This window comes from Parambassis ranga, chromosome 9, assembly GCF_900634625.1.
Source record: "Parambassis ranga chromosome 9, fParRan2.1, whole genome shotgun sequence".
NCBI classification, from domain to species: domain Eukaryota; kingdom Metazoa; phylum Chordata; class Actinopteri; family Ambassidae; genus Parambassis; species Parambassis ranga.
Window position 1 is genome coordinate 12,306,106 of NC_041030.1, and position 25,091 is coordinate 12,331,196.

A 25,091-nucleotide genomic window follows, 5' to 3' on the forward strand; every position below is an offset into this window, starting at 1 on the left:
GAAAGTTTGAAAAAAAAAAATCACACTGCCAGAGGTGTGTTCCACACAAAACAAAACGTTGGTAATGAATTGACGTTTGTGTACATTCACCTTTCTTTTAGCAGACACAAGGAACTTCTTTTTATAGTGAGCATTTATCATTGTGTCAGATGCTGCATAATTAGAAATTAATAATGTATAATTCTAATGAGTGTGAATTTACAATTATAGACCGTTTCCCACTGCGACGCCACAATATGAGAAGGTTAAAAACACGCACGAATGCAAGAAAACAAAGATACATGTTGAGATACATGGACCCTAAAACAGCCTATAATAGACTCATCACCTGTTTTTAAGTTTGGTCTTTTGCCTTTTTTCTGTTATCTGAGCCTCACATTGAAAACTAGGATGGTGAGTTTCTCTTGCAAACTTAGCAAAGTGTGTTACTGTGAGGGGAACACAAAGATATGATCAGAAAATTACTCTGGATTTGATGTCCTTTCTGTTAAATTTCTTTTCCACCATATCTGTACGTCTGTGATATGAGTTACTATAGATAAAATCAAAACCTTTAGTAATAAAATTTCAATAGGCCTTTTACATGTCAAATTATTCATTACACTATCATTTAGAGAGCTTGTTCTGTGTGGGGCTGGTTGCAGAAAGACAAGTGAGACTGATCTACTGTCTGCTGGGGAAAAAAAACTCTCGCCTAAAAACTTTGTGCCAGGCTTATCTTTAATAACAATCTGTGGATTGTGCTGATGGGAGGAAATCAAGCTTTTTAATTTGTGATGTAAGACTGCTTTAAATATTGGGAACAGATTATTTCTGTTGCCACAGCAGTTTGAAAATTCACAATAAAACATTTAAAGTGCAATGACAATTTTTATTCTGATTAAAAGTGCTGAGACTCAAGAATTATGATCAAATTAAGTAATTATATACACATTTTTGTGTTACCTTTTAATACAGTTCTGGTTTGACAGGTGTGTGTGCTCAAATCTACAGTATTTTCCTTTCTTAATAAATAACCTGGTGGTAATATATTGGTCAGCTTTTCTTTAGATCCTGTTAATTCATATAAGGTCACAGTCTCCTCCTGTATATTACTGAGGACGAAGCACCGCATATGTACAAATGACTCACTTTAATTGCCTCTTCTCTTTTTTTAATGCTGAGCTGCCTCTCTTGCCCTTTTCTCTCTGTGTGTGCATAAATAGCAGCTATTATTTAACAGGCAGACACATACAGCAGATAAACACAGACAGCAAGCAGACAGAAATAAAGATGTAGATGTGGATAAACACCTAATACTTTGAAGCAGACAACTTTACACTGGTTCATTTAGGGCATGGCTTTCTTGTATTGTGATAAATATGACATTTTGGGGATTTCATCTCAATAGCTAAGACAACATGATGATAAAAAAAGCCATATTAGATTTGGCCTTTGTAAACTGTGCTGTGTTAGTAAATACTTTGATAGTACATGATGGATTATTTCTACCCTCTCAGCACCACAGAGAAACATTTATAACATTTATATTCTTTTGGGGACTATGTTCAATCAATTCAGTAGGAATTTGTCAAAATCAGGCTTGTATGTGAAGTTGCACATGTAAAGGGCCTCAGAAATGATCTCACTTCATTTAATATAGACTAAGTAAGAATGTTGTCTGTGTCCCTGTGCCTTCAGTAAGTATTTGTGCCTCTTTTGTGGTCTCTTGATACTACTTCTAGTGGAATGGGGTTTCTTTTAGATCTTCTAATAAGGAATTTGTGGCTGTTAGTCGGGCTTTTATATATATTTTTTTCAAAACAAAGATGATTGAACCACCTGAACACAGCCGTAACAGCGGCCTCCCTGTGGCTTTGAGATCCGTGGACACTGCTGAGATTCTTTAATAGCAGCTTAAAGCTCATCTTCTCAGATTAGTCTTGATTGTTTTGTGATTTGTTTGTGTCTGTCAGGCAAAGTAGGGTATAATGGTGGCTTTAAATGGAGTGAGACCCCTGGAAAATGTGGTCAGGGTAATTATCCTGTTTTGCACACCTTCAACTCACAATCCCTTGTAGTGTCAAGTGCCAAGTTATGGACAGGCCTTATCCTGAAGAGAGAGGCAATTTCTCATCCAAACTGAAGGAAACAGGGATGTTTAAATAATGGATAAACAAATCTTTCCATTTTCTCAATTGTGTGTCTTTAAAAAAAAAAGTTAACAAATTGAATATTTTCTGCTAACAAGGAGAATGTAATTCATCTCCATACCTTCTTCAAGTGGCTGCTGATTGCAAGAACAGAGAGGTCTCAACCTCTATACAAAATCACATCTCTTTACAAAAGTGGATGCACTCCAATGATTCTGATCAGATTTATGCCCACTGAGGCCATTCCAATCACATTAGAAATAAATTCGCATGCCCCACTTTTCTTCCATAGCCTTTTTTTCCATTCAATTCAGCCTTGAAAAATTGGTTGGAATGCCACCTGATGGGTGACTTAATGCACTTTGTGGCGCTTCTTTCAGCGAGCCGAATAAAGTGTCTCATTCTGGTTGGAGGTTTGTGAGTGTTTTCCTCTCTTTTTTTTTCTTTTTTTTTAAGTGGCTTTTGCAGGGTGGCTTTCGGTTGGACTGCTCAGTAATCTGTATTTGGGGAAAGTGATGACAAGGTTAGAGCACTTTGTTATGAATTAACACATTGAGGTCATTTTCACAAGTCCAATGATGTGGCATTCAACTCCATACGATGAAGCCGCAGTACATTTTTTCTCCTTTTCTCACGTCATTCTGTATTTCACTCGCAGTTTACTTGTAAAAGAAACTACGCAAATCGAAAATGTCCTTATGATTTTAGTCCTGTCTTTTCGGAACATTTGAAACTGCTGTTATTCATGCAGTGTCACGCACACACACACACACATAGACACATAAGCACAGAGGCAAAGGACTGTGTGGTTGTAGCCCGACTGCTCATTTAGAACAGCCTTCAGTCCTATTCGGGTGAGATTAATTTTAGAGGCTGACTAATGTAGTAATTGTCACAGCATGTTAGTGATTTTTCAGTCCCATCCAAATCTAATGTTAGTGCTGTCTGTGTGTGTTTTGGCAGTAGGAAGAAAATATCCTTATTATCTATAAATACCGTTATCTCCCCTGTAAAAGCAGGAAACCAGAGTGCATTCTTATTCAGCACCGCTGGGTTTTGTTTTTGTTAATTGTTCTTCTATTTTCTGGTAAAAAAATGCATTCTAATATAGGTTTTATCACCAAGGAAGCACTTAGCAGGGCTTTTAGTTTTGTCCTTTTTTGACCATTATCTTGTTCCAAGGTAACATTCAAACACACACCTCAATCTCAATTAAAGGTGTAAAGTGAGATCACCACAAACAAACCAATCAATACACATTGCATTACCTGTATTTAAACCTTTATTATAACTTATAGACACTGGAGGTGTTATTTTTCATGTGAAAATCCAAGAGTAGCACTTTAAATACCTACCAGACAAGACAGTGTGAAAGTGCTGGGTGTTATTTCTTTGTATTAAGATCCATCATGTCTCACCCTTCACTGCTTTTCACTATGATTGCTATACAGCTGCTTTCTCCTCTTATCTTTCTTTGAAGTGGTCTATTTCTCCTCTATAAGACACACTTGCATACAGATTTACATATGTACATTACAAAACGTTAATTCCTCTAATGACCACTTAAGGCTGGCTAGAAAGAGCAGAGCAGGCTTTATAGCCAACACAAACATCCATTTAATATTAAGACTTACTCGCATGATTAACGGTGTGGCGGCTTTAATTGACAGGTGGGTGCTGCCGCAGGTCACTAGCTTTCAGTCTAATCGCCTCTGCTTTCCTTGTACTCCCCCTCTTTGCCTAATTTTTGATGAGCCCGGCACTGCCAAGATGTCGACAGCCAGAGCTTCGCCTGTCTCAGACATTCTTCTTCCTCTTTTGTTTCATGGCCGGTGGTGACTAGTGTTAAGATAACAAAGCAAGTTGTAATACAAGCTCTATTTGAAAATACATGCACTTGAACTGTGCATTATAATAGTTAGATATTTCAAGTTGAATCTGCTGGTCTGGTTTAGCATTTCTTAACCTCACACAGGTGCCGATACCAACACACAGATTTATACCTAAATATGACCCCTGTGGCTCTCTGTACTCACATTACATTTTTACCTTTCTGAATCTGGAAGTGGCTTAAAGAAAAAGTGTCAGGTTGGCTGCTTGTTTTTTTCGGAGAGGTCATTTTAAGGATGGTGATGTAGCTGTATGGTTCCCTTTGGTCTCCCTCCGACTTTCTCTGTGTCCTTTAGCAAGATGGCTCCCTACGGCTTCAGACCATCATGCTCAGCCTCGGGCCCTTGCTGTCCTCTTCTTCTCTCTATAACTGTCGCCCTTTCTTCACGTTTCCCCCTCATTTTCCTCCTGTTATCTTGCCCCTCTTTCCCTCCTCTGATTTTATGTCCTTGAAGAGCTAATGACCGTCTGTCTGTCATTGTGCTCTCTTCATCTTATCGCTCATTCTCTCTCCTTCTTATTCCTTTCTGTTTCATTGCTTCTTCTCTGTGTGACTGTCTTTATCCTCATATTAAGCACCTATTTTGTTGCTTTTTTTTACTTTTTCTTTCATTTTGTTGCTTGTTTTGAAAGCTGGTATAAGAATCAAGTTGTTTATTAGTATTGTTATTCTCTGCTTTCTGTCTCCTCTCCAACTCCTCTTCAATAATGTCCCTTGACAACACAAGGTCATATTAAAGGGTGGCATGCTCTGGGCTGCCGCCATAGGATACAACAAGTTTATCACTGAGATGTGGAGAGAGGAGATCACATGCACCACATGACAACTTTATTGCACAATCACAGAACCCAGCAAGACCAGCAACACTCGTAAATACAGAATAAATAATAAAGTACTCGCAGATGCACAAACATTTATGGAAACTGCCAAAGTCTCACACTTACTTTTATGCACACAAACACCTTGTATGCCTTTTACCCTCTTTGGCTGCATGGATTGTGTTTATAGGCTCAATAGATAATTTACTTTATATCCTGAGTTTTGTGTAACTTGTCATTTTGGTTTCTGGTGTTCAGGATCCCAGCAGAGAGGAGGCCTTGCTGCAACAACTGAAGGAGAAAGATGAGCTGATTCTGAGACTCCAGAGTGAACTGGTAAGCTCTACTTCTTCTTTATGTCTGAACATCTGCTTGGCAGGTTTTTTTTTTTTTAAATAAATGATAGAATTAAATTACATATTGCACAATGAGTATGTTGTAATTGATAGGATATCATTTTAATATTGACTTCCTGATATAAAAAACTAAATTAAAAGCTAGATTTGCTGTTCTGATAAAAATGATTTGGTGATATGAATACAGTTATAGGAAATCTAATCTAATCTAATATGGTCTATGTAAGTTTCAGACATTGAAAAATGGGAGGTTTGCTCATCTATTTTTGTCTCCGACACAGTTTCCTGCTCTTGCTGTCTAAACTTTAAAATGAATATTTAAACCCACTTGAATGTTTCTAAATTATTTGTTTAAGGGTATAAATTAAAGACTAATTGTCTTTGCAGAACATTTTTTCATTCCCTTTTAATAATTAAAATGTACTTTTCACAAAGGTTAACAGCAGCTCAAAGAACTCAAAAGTGTAACTTTTGATAAAGCAGCTTTGTCAGTTTTGCTTTCTTGTGTGATGTTCTGCTGTGTGGGTCTGCTCGCTGCAGAGGGCAGAGTAGCTGAAAGGACTGACCACAGAGGGGGTGAGAAGGCTTTTATTGCTGGCTTGAAGTCAGAGCATCGTATGGCGTGCAGCAGAAAGCTTGTCCTTTTCAGCTTTGTTTATGTAAACTACTCATTCGTGGCAGCATGTCATTGGTCATTGATGGGAATCTAGGAATCTCAATGATGCTCTTGACATTTAACATCTACCGTTGCGTTACATTTCGAAGGAATGGAGGAGAGTGCAGGTGTATTAATAATAGCGGTATTCCACTTATGGGATGTCCACCTTTTTGTGCATGCTGTCACAGCTTACTGGCACACTTAATGGAATGAGCTGTATATTAATACACCTGTGCTTTCCCTGCTGTGACTAGTAAGGTCCCCCCTTGTAAGGTCTATTGAATCATCTGCAGAAATGCTCCATGCAGCAGAATTTTTCATCATTTGTCATCTGCACGTCTGTAATTTGTCACCTGTTCCATCAAAGTAATGCAATGCAGACATTATGCCAGCAGAATAATGTGTTACAGCAGCACTGTGAGAGTTGCCAGTCCAGCCCACTGACTTGACTCTCATGTGGCATCTATTTGTTTGATCACTTTCTGGCACTTCTTTTTTTCATTCTTTCTTCTCCTCTCGCTTTTACTGTGAGCAGCACATATCCTCCTCCCTCCCCTTCCCTCGGTGGTCTGCACTCAGTGCTGTGTGCATCCAATGTGGAATTAATACCAGACAGGCAGGCTAGCAGGCAATACATGTAACAATCATTTCTCTGTCTAAAAATTAATGTTCGACTGGCAATGTAACATACTTTACGCCTACATCACACTTTCAGTATTAAACAAATGTAATTCCCATTTACACAAAATATTAGTTTTTCACACATAATTTTATTTACACCTTATTTTTGGTCATGTAAAAATATTAAATTCTTATGGGAGAACATCTCAATGGAAATTAAGTCAATTCTCTGTTGAGCATCAGAGTTTCACAGCAATACATGTGTTTTATTCTAATTTTAGGAAAATGGTTGGAGTATAAAAAAACATCATATGAATAAAAAATAATTTATGTCCTCAGAATAATAGATCACATTTGTAACCTCTACTTTTTGTGCAGTCTGAATATCTTATTAATATCCTCTCTTTTTGTTTTCTCCATCTTTACAGTCTTACAGCTAACAATAATCTACAGTTCTTTCCTTTCTTTCCTAATCATCATAAAGGAATAAAATCAATTAAGTAGAACGTTTCAAACTAAATGCCTGCAAACGAGCCAGTTAGAAGTGCTAAGAGGTGTGACTTTTTATATAATTATTTTTAACTGTGCCAATATAAGATTATGGTGTCATGATCAAAAAGGTTTTCAGTCAGAATTTATTTCCTCTCACTGTGTCAAGTGATTTGATATGTACTCGGGCTAGTGCACCAGAGGATTGATTAACCCACAAATGGGTTTACAGCAATGTCAAAGTTCTTTATTGGTCAGAACTAAAGAGTGTCAAAAACATCTTAATGTGGCCACACACACACACACATAAACAAATCACAGTCTTTACACTCAGAACTCAGTCACTTCATCTTTGTCTGTTGCTGTGATGTGATAAAATGATTCTGAGCCTTTTGCATGATCACCACCTTTCTTTGAGGCTTAAGGAAACACACTATCAAAGAAAAGGGGTAAATGCATTTTAAAACTATGTTGGCACTGTTTAACACAAGAAAATATTGGCAGCCTGAAGTGAATGTTGTTGATGTCAATAATTTGAACGTGCTACACAGATATCATGTAAAACACGCACTTATGTTTATTGTTGATAAATTGTCCACTCCAGGCCCTATCCTTGCTGCAGTCATAGCCTAACCTTATTTTTATCTGCTCTGTTGTACACAGGCATTGCTACAGATTTATGAAGTAGTGCAGTTTTGGGAGCATGTTGTACGTGTGAACATTGTTGAGTGTGTGTGTGTGATAGACTAAAAGGGAAACCTTGCCCGCTAAGCAGCTGAGTTAAAGTGCAGCATTTGAAGGAAAGGGCAGCTCATAGCCACTGCTCTCCTCCGTCTGCCTCCATCTGTAAATCTGCCAGTGAAAACCTATTAATTATCTCCTAGAAGGACCTGCTGGCTGGCTGGCCAGCCATCACTAGCTGTCACTTTTTATGAGTTTTCTCTTCTCTCTGCTGGTGCATTTTGTTGAAGGACTGGCTCCCAACTGCAACATTTTGCTGCAGACAGCCTCCCTCGTGTAGTATAGGCACGATTAATGAAAATTAACTCAGTCTGTCTGCTCCCTCGTGAAGCATATGAAGAAGACAGTTTGTATTTGGGTTAACGCTATTGGATAAATTACTTTTCTTTTACACTCCTACCATAAACCCATCTTTTGTTGATTAATTTTAATAAAGGCAAATCAATTTTGCAGTATTTCATAGCCAGCAAGTACTGCATTTTGAAGGAAAGGGCCAGAGCTTTTCTAACTACATGTCCATCTGTAAATCTGCCAGCAGAAACCTATTAATTATCTCCTAGAAGGACTTTTCTAGCAGGCCGGCCAGCATTAGATGTCACTTTTTATGGATTCTTCTCCAGTGGTGTGCTTTGCAGAGGGTCTTTGCTCCAATATTTGGCTGCAGAAAAGTTCTTCTGCAATTCACCCTAGTTTTATGACCTCTTGGATTTCCAGAAGTGGCAGCTGAATGTAAGAAATGGTTGAGGCTGTTTAGTGCTGCAGTTTTTTTCTCTTTTGATAGCTAGCTAACCATGGAAGCCAGCTGTACCAAGTGCTGTGAGTGGAGGCAAGGCACAAGTCTGCTGGGAGAGTTGTTGCTCTCATTTATTTGTATTTGATGTTTTTTTTTGGGAGGAGATTTTGGACACGGCTGATGGGTGCATGTTTGTTTTGTATGCAGGAGAGTGCCAAAGCTGCCCTGAAGATGAAAGACTGCCAAATGACTGACCGCACAACACAGACAGAACACATGGGGCCAGAGGTAAGACACTCACAGACAACACGCACAGCTTCTCTTTCACTCTGTCAAACTGAAACATGCAGGCAGTGTTTTGTGTGCTACATTCTGGGACACCTGACTCAGTTTCCACATCACCAAATGGGGCCAAGTTTTGACAAAGATCTTCACTGCAAGCTACTCCCCTTCCTGTTTTCCTATCTAAACTGTAATAATGATTTTAATGCTGAGCCACAGCAGCCATCTCTTTAACATTCCTTTCTTTCCCATCTCTTTGAGAGCATCTTTTCATGCTGGGCTAAAACTCCAATCGATCTTACTTTTTCTAAAGATGTTTTCCTGCAGTGACAGTCATTATATAGTCCACTACCCAACCACCCCCAGCCCCCCCTTCATCCTCCAATTCCCTTATTCTCAGAGAGACTGCTGTTGCTGCTTCCTACCTGCCTAACGCCCTCAGCTGACATGGCCTCTTTGGCTTCACTGGAGGCTGACAGTATGGGAACGCCACAGACTTAATGGATGACTGTCTAAAAATGGCTGCCTGTAACGGAAACAGGAGCAGAGTTTGGGGGCCTGTTTCTTTGTCTCTCTTTTCTCTTCAAAACTCTTTTTTTGTTCGTCTATTCCAAAAGTTCTTTTATACCTTTTTTAATCCTACAGTGTATAAAGTTGGCATGAGAAACTGTTAAAGGGGGAAAGCTTTGCCATTGTGTGAATGAGTGGAGTGCATAACATCCACAGTGACTTTCCCACATGCATACACACAAAAGATAATGTTTGACTTTACTCATGCAGTGACAAAAGCAGAATGAATGCATTACTGGGACACAATGATATCTTTACCTCCACTGGTTCTGTAACATTATAGTACAGAGTTATCAGTTATAAATTATGGAGTTGTGCAGAGGGAGAAAGTGAGAAGGAGAGCAGTTGCAAATTCTAGATGATATCAAGGAATCAAGGCTTTACAGGGCAGTCAAGTGCTCCATATGCAGAGGTCAAATGCATGCACTTTTGCTTGTGTGAGTGCACTCTGGGTGCACAAAGCTATCAGTGGATATGTTACAATCATGGTAATATAGCTTTGATGGCTGTATACACAAGAGGACAAGATGGTAGAACCAGTCTGCAAGCAAGCTAGCACTTCATGTTTGCCAAGCATCCTAGATAGCAATCAAGGGAAATCACATTGGTGTCCATAATTTTCTTTCAAAAATGCATCTCTGACCACAAGGGAGAATCTTGAGGAGAACTATATACCAACTTATACAGTTAAATGGACAGCAGTGAGTCTGCTCTATCACATATGGAAAAATACATTTTGCTTCTGAAGCTTGTCATTTACTCTATGATATGGAAGGCTGTGTAGAATATTGAATAATGGAAGAGGAGTCTGATGTGTGGAAATTATTTTATAAATTAATAAATAATTATAAATTGTTTTGCTAAACAAGATCTGAAAAAGGTACGAATCTGTTAACAAAAACACATCACAGCACATCACAACACAGAACACTGGCTGTACATTGCATTTTCGTATGGCGATTATGGGAAATTTGTACAAGCATGAAACATAAAGGTAAGTCATTTTTAGCCTGCAGGACATCAAACAATTATTTGAAATCTATGTTAAAGGGATTTAACATCAGAGTGAAACAGACAAAGAAACAGAGTTCCCTGTGGGTCACTGACAGATTTGGACTTTGGAACACAATGCTCTTTCAACCTGGTCCACCAGTGGTGGACAATTGACAGCAAGAAACACACTAAGTCTTGACACCAAAATTACAGTGTAGTGCACAATTACTAATAACACTGCCTCTACTTTGTTTCCTCTATGATGCACAATGAGTCACTAAAAGGCCAAGCCTTTACTGTGCCTGAGAAAAATACCGCTTTGCTGTTACATTTCTATGAGGTTGCAGCCTTAAGTCCTGTAATTTTATCATACCTGTCGTCTTGCTTTTTGGTCCTGTGTTTCACTTCCAAACATAGTAATATGGCACACTATTTCCATCTCCATCTTTGGCTAAATTATGTCTCTAAATATAGCCTATAACAGCCACATGTATTGCGTTTCTGTTGCCACTGGAGGCTAAAGAAAGTCAGGCTTTGGGTTCCTATATGTATTTGCGCACATTTGTATGCTTGCCCATGTGTTTGTCAGTGACTGTGTGTCTTCCTAAGTGTGTGTGTGTGTGTGTGTTTGTTTTGTGAAGAAGCCATTAGTTCTGGCCTTGGACAGCAAAGTCAATAAAATGCTGTTGAGAGTGTCAAAGTAACTTCAGTCAAATAGGTGCCAGTTATGCCTCAGACAGTATAATTTACTCATTATTGTTGTGGTTGTTTGTGTGTTTTTATGTGTTGTCGTGCCCCTTGTGCCATAATTTGCTCATTAGTATGACCATTCCATTAACTCTGCATAAATGTAGTTGAGGTACTGTTTGTCCAGACAGTTCAGAGAATGAATAGCCTGTGTATTATGAGGTTGCAGATTTGTATGTTGTTTTGTTCTTTAACTTCTGGTCGTTTTTTCCATTTGGATAAGTTTTAATTAATTTAATTAAAACTAATTTCAGACCATTATCTTGATTTGCTAATTGGGACCACTAGGTAGAGAAAAAGAGACTCTGCCTTTGTGACTACAATACTGTGCATATAAAGAGAGATGTAATCTCCAAAGATTCAGTCAATTATATCACTTCTCAGAGGTGAAGTGCTTTCATTAATTGCCACATAATCATCTGGAGTCAAGAAGTGACACTAAGTGTCTCATCTGCTCTGCAAGTGATGAGTAGGACAGGCTTGTCAGTGTTTTGGAGGAATGCTGGATGTATTGTAGGACTGGAGGACTCCTAAACTCTTTCACTGCAGAGTGTTTTGGTAAGGAGCACAGTAACTTTATCTTCCTAATACAGCTTTCAGAAGCCTGGTCAGTACTCAGGTGTATGTCTTTGCTATTATGAGACTATTACCTAGCTATGGAGACCTCCATATGCTCAGCCCCCTTGAGTAGATGGGCTCTTAATTAGAGGAGCAGCTGGCTGCCCGCTAGCAAGCTAAGCTAGCAGCACAGGTGACTTAACTCAGCAGTAGCTTACAGCATGTGCGGCCTGATTTTAGCCTCCCTCCCCCCATGTGCGCATGCATGTGTGTATGAAAGAGAGAGGGATAGAGACTGCGTGTGTGTTCATGTACTGTATGTTTGTGAGTGTGTGGGAAATGCTGCGGCATGGAGGGAGCCTATATAGGTTAGCTACCCCAGTGCATCGAGGACAGTCAACTAGCAACAAAAAGTGTGTCTACAAGTGGGGCAGCTATTTCTACTGCTTCTACCACTTCACAGGGTCGATCATTTCACTTGTACACTCTCACTTTCTGCCTCACTCCCCTTTTCTGGAACGTCCACTTACTTTTCCTCCTCCTCCTCTTCCACCTGCCTTTGTTTGCTAAACCCTGGAAGTGCAGAAGTTGGGTATCAGAAGTCCTCTCCCCTCTTCTGCTTCACCTTCTCCTTCTTCTCCTTCTCCTCTATCTCCTCCTTCTCCTTGTCCAGGTTTCCAGGGCTTCAGGAATTCATCAGGGATTCTTCTGCCCTGTTTTCCCTGCATCGGACACTGTGTCCTCGGGACAGCTTTTGGCCCCTACTGCAACAAAGTTGGTCTGAACATGTATTTCTGTAGGAGGTTCCTATTTTATTCCACTTTATCATGGCAGCCTTATGTCTGACTTCCTGGAAGGCCACGGACAGGAAGAGAGTTGCTAGAGTGCATGCCCTCACTGATATGTTATGTTGTCCACTATGTCCAATATGAAAAAAGTTGGAATCTCAGCAGCTGAATGAAAGCTTTGTGAATTTGATCTACAGTCTAGTTCAGTCCTCAGTTCTAGGTACGTGCTGAGTAGTGGCACTGCAAATGGCATTCTGGAACTTTGTCAGGTCTGTTGTTAAAGAAGAACCACATACCCCCTGAAAGCTGACAAGCGACGGTGTGAGCTAAACACAAATTGAAAAGTGTGGACTGACCCCATTTGTTCAATTCTGCACTTAAAGATTTGTCTCTCTGTGACTGTGCCAATGTAGAGTTGGCAGGTAGGGTGAAAGGGAAACTGAAAAAGAGTATAAAGGGAGGGAGGTTATAGAGAAAAAGACGAGGAGCTGTTTTATGTCCCGCAGAGACTCTTAAGAGCTGGAGGTATGGTGGCTGTTTTTTTTTTCAAAGTTTTTTAGAGGGGATTGAATCGATTGAGATTGCTTTCTTTCAGCAAGCTAATTTCATGGGCATTCTTAAAAGGAACGCTTTAAAGGGGGGCGGGGAATCAAAAGCTCCTGATGGTTAGCTCGCCCCTGTTCCCTTTCTCACTCTCTTCTTCTGTTGTTGTCTGTTCTCAGTAGATTTGTGCAACTTTTTCTCCCTTTGCCTCATACCTACCCTTCCCTCGTCCTCTTCCAGTTTCTCTTTCGTAGCTTCTGAAAAGAATAAAAAGCAGTGCACAGATAGTTGTGAGTCGTTTATTGCCTGTTTGTGGGCTATTACGTCTGAATAGAGAAACATTTAACATGCAGATTCGTCTGTCTGTGTTTCTTATTCAGTTTCCTGTCTCCAAAGACACTGGGGTGTATTTTTATGTGGAGAGGTATCATCTCTTGCTTGGTCTGGCATTATATGAAGTCATAGTCCACATGTGTTTGTTGCACATGTTTGTGTAACTCCTGACAGGACATTATCATCAAACGGACACCCCAGTGGACATAACAATATACATAAATATGCTTAAACCACAGTGTAAGTAAGTTGTTATTAAAAATATGTGGAAGGTATATTATTTGGAAGTTATATCATGAAAGTATAAACATTATCTGTTGGGCTATACATGTTTTTGGCACCAGTCCGTGTTCAAAAAGCAGATTTATTAGTTTCTATGGGTTTACTCTGGGCTCACAGCTGTGGCAGGCAAATGTTTAGATATAATTAGATATGTTGGATAACCAAAAAACCCCTCACAGCTGATGTCAAGACAGGGCAGCAGCAACAGAAATAGATACTCAGATATGTCCCTGTGTGACCCTGGAGCATGAGGTGGAGATGTAAATCTCTTAAGCAAAGGGCATGTTTATTTTGCTGACACTTCCTCCCTGCAGGGGGCAACTATTTAAAGTTGTCTCAGAGAAAACACATTTGTCAAGAAAACCTGCACATACAGACTTAAATGGAGTGTGCACATCCTGATACTGTTACATCTGTAACAGGCTTTCTGATTCATTGTCTGATATATCCTCACCTGGCAAGCAGATTTAAAACTCATTTGTAGCATGAGCATCAACGACTAATACTTCCAGTTTTCTACAGTGTTTGCTGATCATTATGACTGATACTTCTCTAATGTGTTAACAATTTGACTTCATAATCTGTCTTACCTTTGTTAAGGTGATTGTCTGGACTCTTGTTTGCTTTTGTTCTGGGGATGTTATTGATCTGTAACCTCCAGGGGAGGAAATACACCTTTAGTTAAGCATTCCTTTACTTATGTCCACTTTGCTGTGTACAGTGGTGACATGGTTCATGTTCACCAGATCTCCTGCTGAGGGGGAGAACTCGTAACGAATGCCACTATCTGGCTTCCTCGTGTCTTCCCCTGGGATGGGAACCCTGAATCAATGTGTGTGATGAGATAAAATCATATAAATGTGCGTCATCAGTGATCTTTACATCTCTGCCAGTTTAATCTAGAGGATGGAGGGTCCAGTGCTGATTGTGACTATGTAGGTCTTCAACCACTATTCCTGTAAACTAGATCATTTTGTACAGCCTAATCCTTACTGAGTAATGGTGCTGCTAGGGATGGAAGTAAGGAAGATAGAGAGAAAGAGGAGGAGCATGGGGGATGCAGTTTTCTGCCCTACTTAGAGCTTTTATACATTTTTCTCTTTATGGCTGTCAGACTTCTTGTCCTTCTATCAGTTATCCCTTACTTGTCTAAATTTTTATGATTTCCTTAATCCCTCTATTCTTCCTCTTTTGTGCCCTGCTCTGATCTATTTCTCCATCTTCATATTGCTTCCTTATTCTCTGCCTCTGCCCCGTACCACCTTTTCCCACTGTCTCATCTTCATATCCCCGCTTTCCCTGCTATCGTTATTGCTTTTAGACTCTACATTCTTCTTTTTAAACATTTATTTTTTGTTCCTTTTTCCATCATTCTCTTTTTTCCTTCCATCATTGCCTTCTTATTTGCTGGTTCCTCATCCATTTCCTTGATATCCTTTCACTCTGCCTTCCTCCAGTCTCATCTTTATGATCAGCCTTTCACCTGAATACCACTCCGTTCACATTTCCTCCCTCTCGCTCATCTCCTTTATTACCGTTACACTTTCACCCTGCATTGGCTCTCCCTGTCATTGCTCATCCTGTATAACAGTTCCTTGCCAATTCAAATTAACCCTCTCCTCCCCTCCTCTCCTCTACGTAACAAAGACTACAAATGTATTTCAGGAATAGGACACTGCCAAGCTGAGACAATAACAATATGGATAACATAGGTGGAGGAAACTACCATGGAAATACCGTTAGTCGGGCTTTGTTGCCTACATGTTTACACAGTTGGCCAGAAATTGTGTCCCTGTCTCGTGGCTTCTATGAGCACATTGTTGTGGAACTGGTATAACATTTGTACTTTTTGGCAAGCACGTCTCTGTGTGGGTACACGAAGAACAACCCTGTGTGGGAACATGAAGAAGAAACCAGCAGTATTTATAAACCCTGTACTTTGCTGCGGTGTCACCCACTAGCTCTATTTTTCCCTTCTGTTCATCAAAACCCGTTTCACTGACGCAAAGCACCTCACACAGTTCATCAGCATTACACAAAGGAGGCAAATGTGTTGTCAGTGCACTTTGCTTGGTCTTTTAATAGAATGTAACAGATGTGTATGATTTGTAGCTACGTGCGAGTGAATGTATGGTGTGGTCTTACAGAAGCGACCTGGATTCAACAGCCTAAGCTGCTTTGCATTAATAATAATAATAATAATAATAATAATAATAAGTGTGTGCTTTGTATAGACCTGTGATATTTACTTGTAATAATAGATGACAGCCTGTCACTGGTGAATGTGGTTTAACAGAGCAGTGTTGGAGGTTGATTCATGATGCTGTGAAACAGCAAGTTTTCTTTCTGTCCTCTGATCTAACAGCATCCATTCTTTGTCTCTGCCCCCCCACCCTTCTTTTTTTATTATTGGTTGCTCTTTGTGTCATCATGTCTTTTGTTTTCAGGGCATCAAGGCGCATGGGAGCGCCACTTTGTCATCAAGGAGACAATTGAGTGAGTGTCTCTGTTCTGATATCACCTGACTGGACGTGACTGTGTCTTGTAGTAGTCTACCTTGATGTACTAGACAGGAGAACAGGGGGTTTTGGTACTAAGGCTTGATTAATCTACACGGCTCTAGGTTGATTAAACTCTGATCTGCAGTTTTACTTCACAAATCTGCTTAATGTAGTGCTAACACCATTTATTCTCAACACTGAGAGTAAATCAGAGTTTCTGAGACCCTTAGGTGTGGTAGGAATTTGGGTTTACACACTTCACAGTTATATTTTTATAATTTATTACAACATAATTGTTCAAAACTATATTAATTAACATTTTATGTCTCTTCACTTACATTAAAAATGGATGAATGCTGCAGTTGTGTGAAGTAAACTCATGTCAGATGAGCCAGTTTTAAGAATCAAGTCTTGGTACAGAGACCTTGTGTGTTTTGAATGCAACCTGCACTGCCTTGCCCTGCATTGTAGACAAGAATGCTGCCTATTGTGCCTCTCTGACTTAATCCTACCCAAAGCAATGGTGTCTCAAAAAGATCTTGGCTTTCACATCATCTCCTTCCTGTCAGTGTAACAGAACAGCTCTGTCTGTTGTAAGTCAATGTAAAGGCCAATGTAATATTTTCTGTGGTTTATATCAGAGGGAAATTTCTCTGTTCAAGCATAAGACCTAGATAATTTCTCTTGTATTGCGATTCAATGGTGCAGATCATTTCTGGTATAAGTCAATGATCTCGACAGATGACGTTGAACACACAGTGCATTACATTGCATAAGCTCACAGGGCATTCAAGTGCTAAATGTTAACCCATTTTAGCCCAGTTGAAAGACTCAAAATGTAGATTTAGTCCAAACGGTCTACATTTTATTTACAGGTTTATTTTTGCACTATAAAGTGCTGTTAGGTACATGCCATCATAAAAACATAATAAACACTCCAGAGTTCACAAGATGGCCGCTGTGGTTTTAAAAGTCTGCAGTTTTTCCTCTTTCCATCCAGTGTCATCAAATGTCATCGACTGTCAAGATAAAAACATAAACACACTTGTGTGTTCAGTCAATATTCAGACTGTATGGACATTTTTTTTTAAATACTGCACAGAAAATATTATGTTGAAGGGGGAGGTAAGGGATTTCCCAAAGTGAAACTGCCTCAGCAGAGCAAAGCTAAACAAAGTGTACTTTTTTTATAATGTGTATTCCCTTCCTACCAATCCACAGTGTACTGGACTGTACTTGAGCATGCATGTATGAACTTTAACCCTGCCTGTCATTGCACTATGAGCTGCAGTCCCACCTGTCACAACACTCTGGCCTTTTATTGACCTTGTGTGACCTGTGACCTTATGTAGACAGGCTTTGTCCTCCCCCTGCACTCTCCACTCAGCCTCAAATTACATAACATACACAAACATTCATAGACACTGGTAGTCATACAGTGCCTGCACACAAAGTCTTCGCTCAGTAAGGACACATTTAATGTTAACCATAAATTATAAAGGACCTATTTTGGTGGTGTGTGCACATGCGTGTGCTTCTGAGGGAAATAACCCCTGTGTTTGAAGGTTAACGCGTGAAAAGACAGGAAGAGCCATTAGAGTGTCATTTGTTTGCTCCATTTACGCAAGGGCACCTATGCACTTCCAGGCCTTTGTATGCTTGTTTGTCTATGTGTGTGTGTGTGTGTGTAGCTTAGTTATTTTTTACACAAACATCCAGATTTGCTGGAAGTAATGCCTCATCATCTTTGTGCGTGTGTGTGTGTGTGTACTAATGTCTCTGTGTGCTTGTGTTGGCGATTCTTTTTGCTCATTAAACTCTTCAAGGACTGACAGTAATGCTGCGTTGTTAAATTATTAGTCACTTCTGGACCTGTTGCAGGGCAAACAACATTAATGAGCTAAACCTCATTTATTTAGCAAGGTGAAACCAAGTGGCAACCAGGGTGGCTAAGTGCTTAAGCCAAAGATTCCTCTAGATGCGGCCCTTAAAATACCTACCAGTGCTTGGGGTGCTTAAAAACACAGAGATTATGCACTGTACATCAATGAAAAGACAAAAATGCAAAGTCAATAATGGCTAATAACCTTTTCTTACAGGTACATGCATTTGGATCGGTTTTTAGATTCACAACACTCTAGAAGTTTAGATGTTCACCCCCGAAACAAATAACAATAAAGCACCAAGTGATAAGCCTGATTATCATAAGTTCGATGATGCCATAGACACTGTATCTGTTCCTGAGTCTTAAAACTGAAGTCTTAAACCGAGACATTAGGATGAGATGTTTTGAAGGCACCCCATGAACGACTGATATACTAAGAGTCTTCATGTGGACCAGGATGTCTAAGAATTTATTTAGATTGTAAATACACCAAATGTATGTGATTAAGTACCTTGTAAGAACATACACCTGCATTTACTTATCAAGAAGCTGAACTATGTTAGGTACAGGTAGTCCAGTGATGTTGACATTGTGGGAAGGGGTAGCAGCTGGAGAGAGTGATAGAGATAGAAGAGAGTGTATGTGTCTCTGTGTGCGTGGGTATTCAAGCCTGCCCCGTGGCAGTCATGCCGAGATGAAAAATGTCTTTACCCAGGTGGAGGTTGCATCTTGGAGGAAGAGCTGTGTGTTTGGAAGTTGTCCTCTGCTTGAAAATTCCCTTTTGTAAATATGCTTGCGTATATGCATATGTGGCTCTATCGCATCTTTGATCCTCTATTTTTGGTACCCATTGTGGTTGACTTGTTGCGTGCCTCACACAGGCAGAAGATGAAGTACAGGTGTGTGGGTGTGTATACAGCTGAGGATGTGGTTTCCTGCTAGAGACAGATCTTGTCAAGGTAAAACTGGATACATCCAACTGGCCTCTGCTATCTGCAGGTGGTACATTTCAGAGGATGTGGAAGCCAAATCATCCCCAACAACCGCATTGCCTTACAAGAACCACACAAGTGGGAGTGTGTGTGTGCGCGTGCATGTTGAGCTCCAATGCTGGCAAGCTGCCAGAGCACTTATCTAACTGTGATCCACAGCGCTACTCACTGTGACTCCTAATTATAGACAGAGGCACTCAAACAGACACATATACACACAGTTTCTACATGCTCTCCTGTGTACCATCCGTGCTAATGAGGCACTCTCCCTAAGGAAGTAACCACGCTCCTATCTGCTCCTTGATAGAGGCCACCATGACTACCTCCTCTGGCAGCTAACCTCCTAGGCTTCTCAGAAAAGCTGCACTCTTGCTTATATACAGACAGGCACAATAACCATGGCCGAAAAAAAAAAATGATAGTGAAAGAAAAGTAAGAGCTATAGAAATCCAGCAAGAAATGGAGCAAAAAAAGAGGAGGGGATGAAAGAAAGCTGCCGTGGGGAGTGGAGGAGATGAGAGAGATGGACTGCCAAGAAGTAAAGAAGCCAACAGATAGAGATCATGTGGAGGGAATGGATGGCAGGAGACTTGGAAAGGCTTGTGAGAAGAGTTGAGAAGGAGGAGAAGAGATGGAGAATATTTGTTCTGTTTATTTATTGAGATACAGGATGACTGATTACATTCCTTCAAATAATACTGAGCACTTTATACCCAGATCAGGATTTGTTTAGGTGAAAGCAGCTTCTTATGTGTGAGTATTAACAAGCTATTTACAGCTTCCCATCTTTAATGCAGAAGCAACAATTCATTTCATTTGCCTTTTACAGCTTGATAAAACCATTCCCAGGTGATCCATAATTAGCTTTCTTATGTGCCTTCTAAGTGTGCCCTCTAAATAACTTTATCAAGGGTACACCGCTGCTACCACTACCTTCTTCTGTAGGTAGTGCTGACAGAAGAGAACCGAGCAAACAGGACAGAACAGGATAGGACAGAAGGGACTGTGGTGGCTACTGCTGCGTGCCTCTCATCCCAGCTAACCCCACCTAGCCCCTGGGGCAGTGCAGGGGAGAGCAGAGGCTGTCAGCAGAAGGTGTGTGTATGTGTGCGGTTGCGCGTCTTGAGAAAGAAGAACAGAAGAAGAAGTGAGAGTGTGCATGTGTTTGTGTGGGAGTGTCTGATCTGTGGCCTCATGTATGGCTTTCTTCCCCGCGGGCAGGGCATAACGGCACAGGGAGGCGGGCACCTAACTGGGCACAGATGGCCACGACAGACAGACAGGGACGGTGGTGACATAAACACGTTAATAAATAATTATCTGAACAATGACACTGGGTGCACCGGAATGGGCCAGAGAGGGATAGAAGGACAGGAGAAGGAGGTGGAGACGGGCAGGGATGACATAAAAAATGGAAAGATGAGTTTGAGAAGGCTAGAAGAAAGAGAGCTAGAGATGGTAAAGGAGCATGAGAGGGTGGGAGGAAGGGAAGGAGGTGAGGAGAGGAAAACTAGAAGAGGACAAAAGAAACAAAGCACAAATAAAAAAGGAAGTGTGGGGAGAATTCAATGTGTGACCTCTAGTAAACATTAAGGGGACTCTGTGTCATTTTAATGTCAGTAGTATATAAACTATTTTTACTTTACCACTATAAGGCCTGTAGAGCTCCGTGTTCATTTGCCAATACAAGTCTGCTGGATGACCCCAAACAATGTTATTCATGAAGCTACATTCCATACTCATGCAAGTAAACTTTCTGAGCCAGAATCGTGTTAAAATTACAGTGTATGAAGGAGGATGAGGAGGAAGAGGTCACCATAGTTGAAAGTTATTGAAAGCTATGAAAGCAACAAGGCTAGTGCTGAATATTTTAGACAAAAAGACAAAAAATCTGCACTGTCCTATTGGAAAAAAACATCTGTGGAATTAACAGCTTTTGACATCAAAGGCACCATGCTTATAAATACGAACCTAGATGGAGCAAGTGAGCAAGTAAAGGGTACTGGTCACAGATCTTAACCCCAGTGCTAATATAATTACAGCAAAGTTTAGAAGCTTCAGCCTCAAATGCCCAATCTCTTTTGGATTTGGGTCTGTAACCCCTTAAAGGTGTAACAGTGGGAAACAAAATGGAGAGATCAAAAGGCAAGTGTGAAACTATGAAAAGGAAATAGGAGGTGTAGAGAGCCGAGGGAAGGGACTCCGCTTCAGACAAAAAGAGACAAGGTGAAGGATATAAATTCACTAAGATGGGAGAGAGGGTAGAGATGAAGTGGGATGGAAATTGAGGAAAACATGACAGAGAAAAAGGAGGTCAGTACCTGTACAATATAAGGAGAGGTGAAAAGGCAGATGAAAGCAATACCCCATCCAATGACAAGTTGTGACGGCTCTGTGTGGACAAAGCATCCAGTGTGGGTTTCCTGCCAAGTGTATGCTTGCAGTTTTGTACAAGTGTGTGTCATGTGCTGACCTATAACTACTCTTATCTGTAATGAATGAAGAGAGGGCCTCTCTGTCTCTTGGCTCCCTCGTCTCTCCTTCTCAAACGCTGTTTTCCCTTATGGCCCTCTCCTTTTTTTCTCATCCAGCACCTGTTTTGCTTCCTCCTCCTCTGTTCTTTTTGTCTTGCCATTATTTTTTTCTCTGCCTCCTGTTCCTCGCAGCACCCCTTTCTTTCAGTATCAAACACCATATCTGTGGTCACATATTAATATATTTGAGTAGTGGATTATCATAATTAGGAGAACCAGAGTTTGACTGCAGCAGGCGTGTGTGTGCATGTGTATGCTGCTGCTGGCTCTCATCCCCTTTAGATATGTTCTGAAAGGTCGAGACCAGATTAACATTTTAACTCTGGTGTCAAGAGGCTCCCTGTTTTTGCTTCCTTCACTTCCTTTCCTTGTATTTTTAAAAAAAAAATTTTTGTATTTTCTACGGTGCCACTTTGGTGACATTAGGTAAAAAAAAATAATGTGTGTGTGTGTGTGTGGATAATAACACATGGCTTCATGGCCATGAGAGAAAAAATAATTATCTTGTGCGTTGCCACAAGATAATTATTGTAGTCATTTCCATGCAGAGATTAGACTGTTAGTCAACATGGACAAGTTTAAAATTATTTGATTTGATTTTAATCTTGGGATGAACTACAATGACAAATTTAAGTCACTTGAAGTTAGGCATGGAGTAGTAATGAGCGTTAAGAGACACTTAATTCGGCTGCTCAAATGTCCAACAGTAGCCTTAACGTCACTTTATTGTACTGTCAGTTAACATAGCCTTAGCTTTTTCTGCTGGCTAACACCTAACCCCCTCCCGCCAGTTGAGGGCCGAGGCGACTTTGTCGAACTAAACTTAATTATATGCCTCTGCCATTTGTCGTTATCCATCTATGTTAACTATCTTGTGGCCATGCATTTTTCTTAAATCCAGTGTTACCAGAGCAGCTCCCTAATTTTACTTTTTATTATTTTAATTTTACAGGTCACTTACATTCATTGGTCTCTAGTTAATTATACAATCACAGTTCATTGTGTGTCATATTTTCTTTTGCTTATAGTGGCTTATTATTAATTCATAATGGCTCTCATCCTAATTGGATATTCTACAGCTCTACACTGAATCAAAGAAAGGCCACACTTGTAGTGCATATTCTTCCTTACTGTAGAGCTTATCCTGTATTTAGCAGCATAAGCCTTGTTATAGTTCTTATACATAGTATAACTTATGCACATGTTAAAGTCTACAAGCTTTCTTCAGCAAGAAACAAGCAGGGCTCATTTATATGTTTGTGGCCGAAAACTGGTCATATTAAAAAACACATTTCAGCATGCTGTCAACAAAAAAATTTAACTGAATATGTTTTCCTTCACCAAAATCATCACATTTTCTTTTGCAAGTATGGTTGGAAAAAAAGACATTTGCTTTCAAATGTCGTAGCTATAATTCTTTTCTGAAGTTATGTAAGAGTAAAGTGAAATGATTGTAGCTATCTTTTTTGTGTTGGACAGCAGCTGAGTCTGGTTGTCAGTAGACACCTCCATCTTATTTTCACAGCTATCCAAAGGTCCATAGAAGCCACTCCTGCATTATTATCTACACTGAATGTTCCAAACACTCAAATCTTCAAAAAATTGGCCATGATGTTTGTCACTAGTGCCGTATTTTTTTTATTTGTAGTTGGCTTATAATTTTACATGCAAGCTTTTCACCTGGATAATTGGCAGGATGTTTTGGCACAATATGTTATTTGTTCTTGCCAGTTTTTGTGTTGATATATAACTGAACATCACTGCTCAACTGTTGGCTACTCCACCGCGAAAGTTTAAAATGCTAATAAAGTACTCATCACCTATAGAAGCGGATATGAGTCCATTTTTAGAAATTAAACTGGCCTCTATGCTCTCATCCTGGTCTTTGATCCTCCTCTCATCTGCCTCCGTTCTTCACTGTCCCTTTTCCAGACCACCTACTGTTTTGGCTCCCTCTCCAGGTGCTGCTGCCTTTCATGGTTTCCCTCTCTCTCTCTCTTTTTCTGTGTATCTTAGTCCTTTCACAGTTTTCATGTCTTCCCTTTTAACTCCTAATGCAGTTTGGTGTGTGTGCTTGTTGTATCAACATGTCCTCATTCAGCAAAATTTGTCAATAACTGCATAATGTATGGCTGTTTGGGTTAAATCAGCAAAGCTGAATAAAGCCAAAAAAAGTTTATTGGATGTATGTTTTAGTGGAAATTTTACCTATTAAACATGTAAAAAAAAGAAAAAACAAGAAAAAAAAGTTCCCTTCTGCAGTCACCATTTTTGGCGACCACGGTGACGGGTCCTCACATGAACACATAGCAAGTCAGCCGGAGAAACACGCACTAGTGTTAAGTTTTCTTAGTGAGGACGGGCCCGTAAATACGACGGCGTATTAGGGCCAATGTAAGAAAAAAAAAATACTGACCCGGAAGAGGAGGGGGGGGCAATATTCTGAGATTTAAAGTCGTAAATTTACGAGAAAAAAAGTCGTAGATTTACGAGAAAAAAACTCGTAAATTTACGAGAAAAAAACTCAGAAATTTGCATCCGTTTTTCCTGGTCATGGAATTATGTCGCGTTTCCATACATGCATACATGCACACGGTTTATGTGTACAGTTTACATATGTGTAAACTGGATAAAAAGCAACTGTTTAAAGTTTTTAGTTTTTATCACGGTGTTGTGAGAGTTGTAGGCCTATATGCCTTATATATAATAATAGGAAGGCAGTGAGTACGTGTGTGCTTACCTGTGTGTGAGTGTGCAGGATACAGGACAGCGTGTTTGTGTAGGAGGGGAAGAGAAGATGACTTGTTAGCTTGAGAGAGGAGCGATTTATTAACAAGAAGTATATGTACAGCGTAAAGAATATGAGAACAAAGCTGCCGCCCTGCAAGGACAGGAAAGTGCTCTGGTACTCCAGCTGTTTGTGACGGTGGGGGTTAACCACGAGCACCGTAGCTCGTCCTCTGTGCTCCCTGACTATGGTCGGGAGGTTGAAGCAGGAAAGGTTATGAACGGTGCTATCTTCTTCACAGCATTGTCACAACTTGATGAGCTTTTCCACGGCGACCGTGACAGCAAGCAGCGTGTCTCCAGATTTGCGACTTTATAGCCTAATGTCAGAGAATATCTGAGGTCTTCCCGTAAATTTGCGAGTTTTTTTCTCGTAAATCTACGACTTTTTTTCTCGTAAATTTACGACTTTTTTTCTCGTAAATTTACGACTTTTTTTCTCGTAAATTTACGACTTTAAATCTCAGAATATTGCCCCCCCCTCCTCTTCCGGGTCAGTATTTTTTTTTCTTACATTGGCCCTAATACGCCGTCGTACGTAAATGCCTTTTTGGACCTTTTAACTACAAAGCAAACTTCAAAGAAAACACCTCACTTTTATCTTGGCTACCATGTGATCAGTCACCTTATGTTTTCAAACATTATTGCCATTTTTTTCCTGGTGAGGATGGGCTGTGCTGGATGTGCATGGACTTTCGTCTGAGTGTATGTGTGTACTGTGGGGTACATAGGATAAGCATGTGTTTAGCAGAGCTTTTACTTCTGTTACTGATGCTTCTTGCAAAGGGCGATTGGGTCTGAATGTTTGTCTTGATGCAGTTTTCTTAATGGCAGTGGATTTTATTTTCAAACAGTGC

General features: G+C 40.1%; 1 protein-coding gene across 2 annotated transcripts in view; it reads left to right on the top strand.

The window, feature by feature from the left end:
* ccser1 (coiled-coil serine-rich protein 1) overlaps positions 1–25,091 on the top strand; it is a 90,840-nt gene that overhangs the window by 35,550 nt on the left and 30,199 nt on the right. For both annotated transcript variants that reach the window (XM_028414179.1, XM_028414180.1), the window contains exons 9-10: positions 5,100–5,177; positions 8,647–8,727. In XM_028414179.1, the coding sequence (XP_028269980.1) occupies positions 5,100–5,177; positions 8,647–8,727 (159 nt within the window). The remainder of the gene's footprint in view (positions 1–5,099; positions 5,178–8,646; positions 8,728–25,091) is intronic.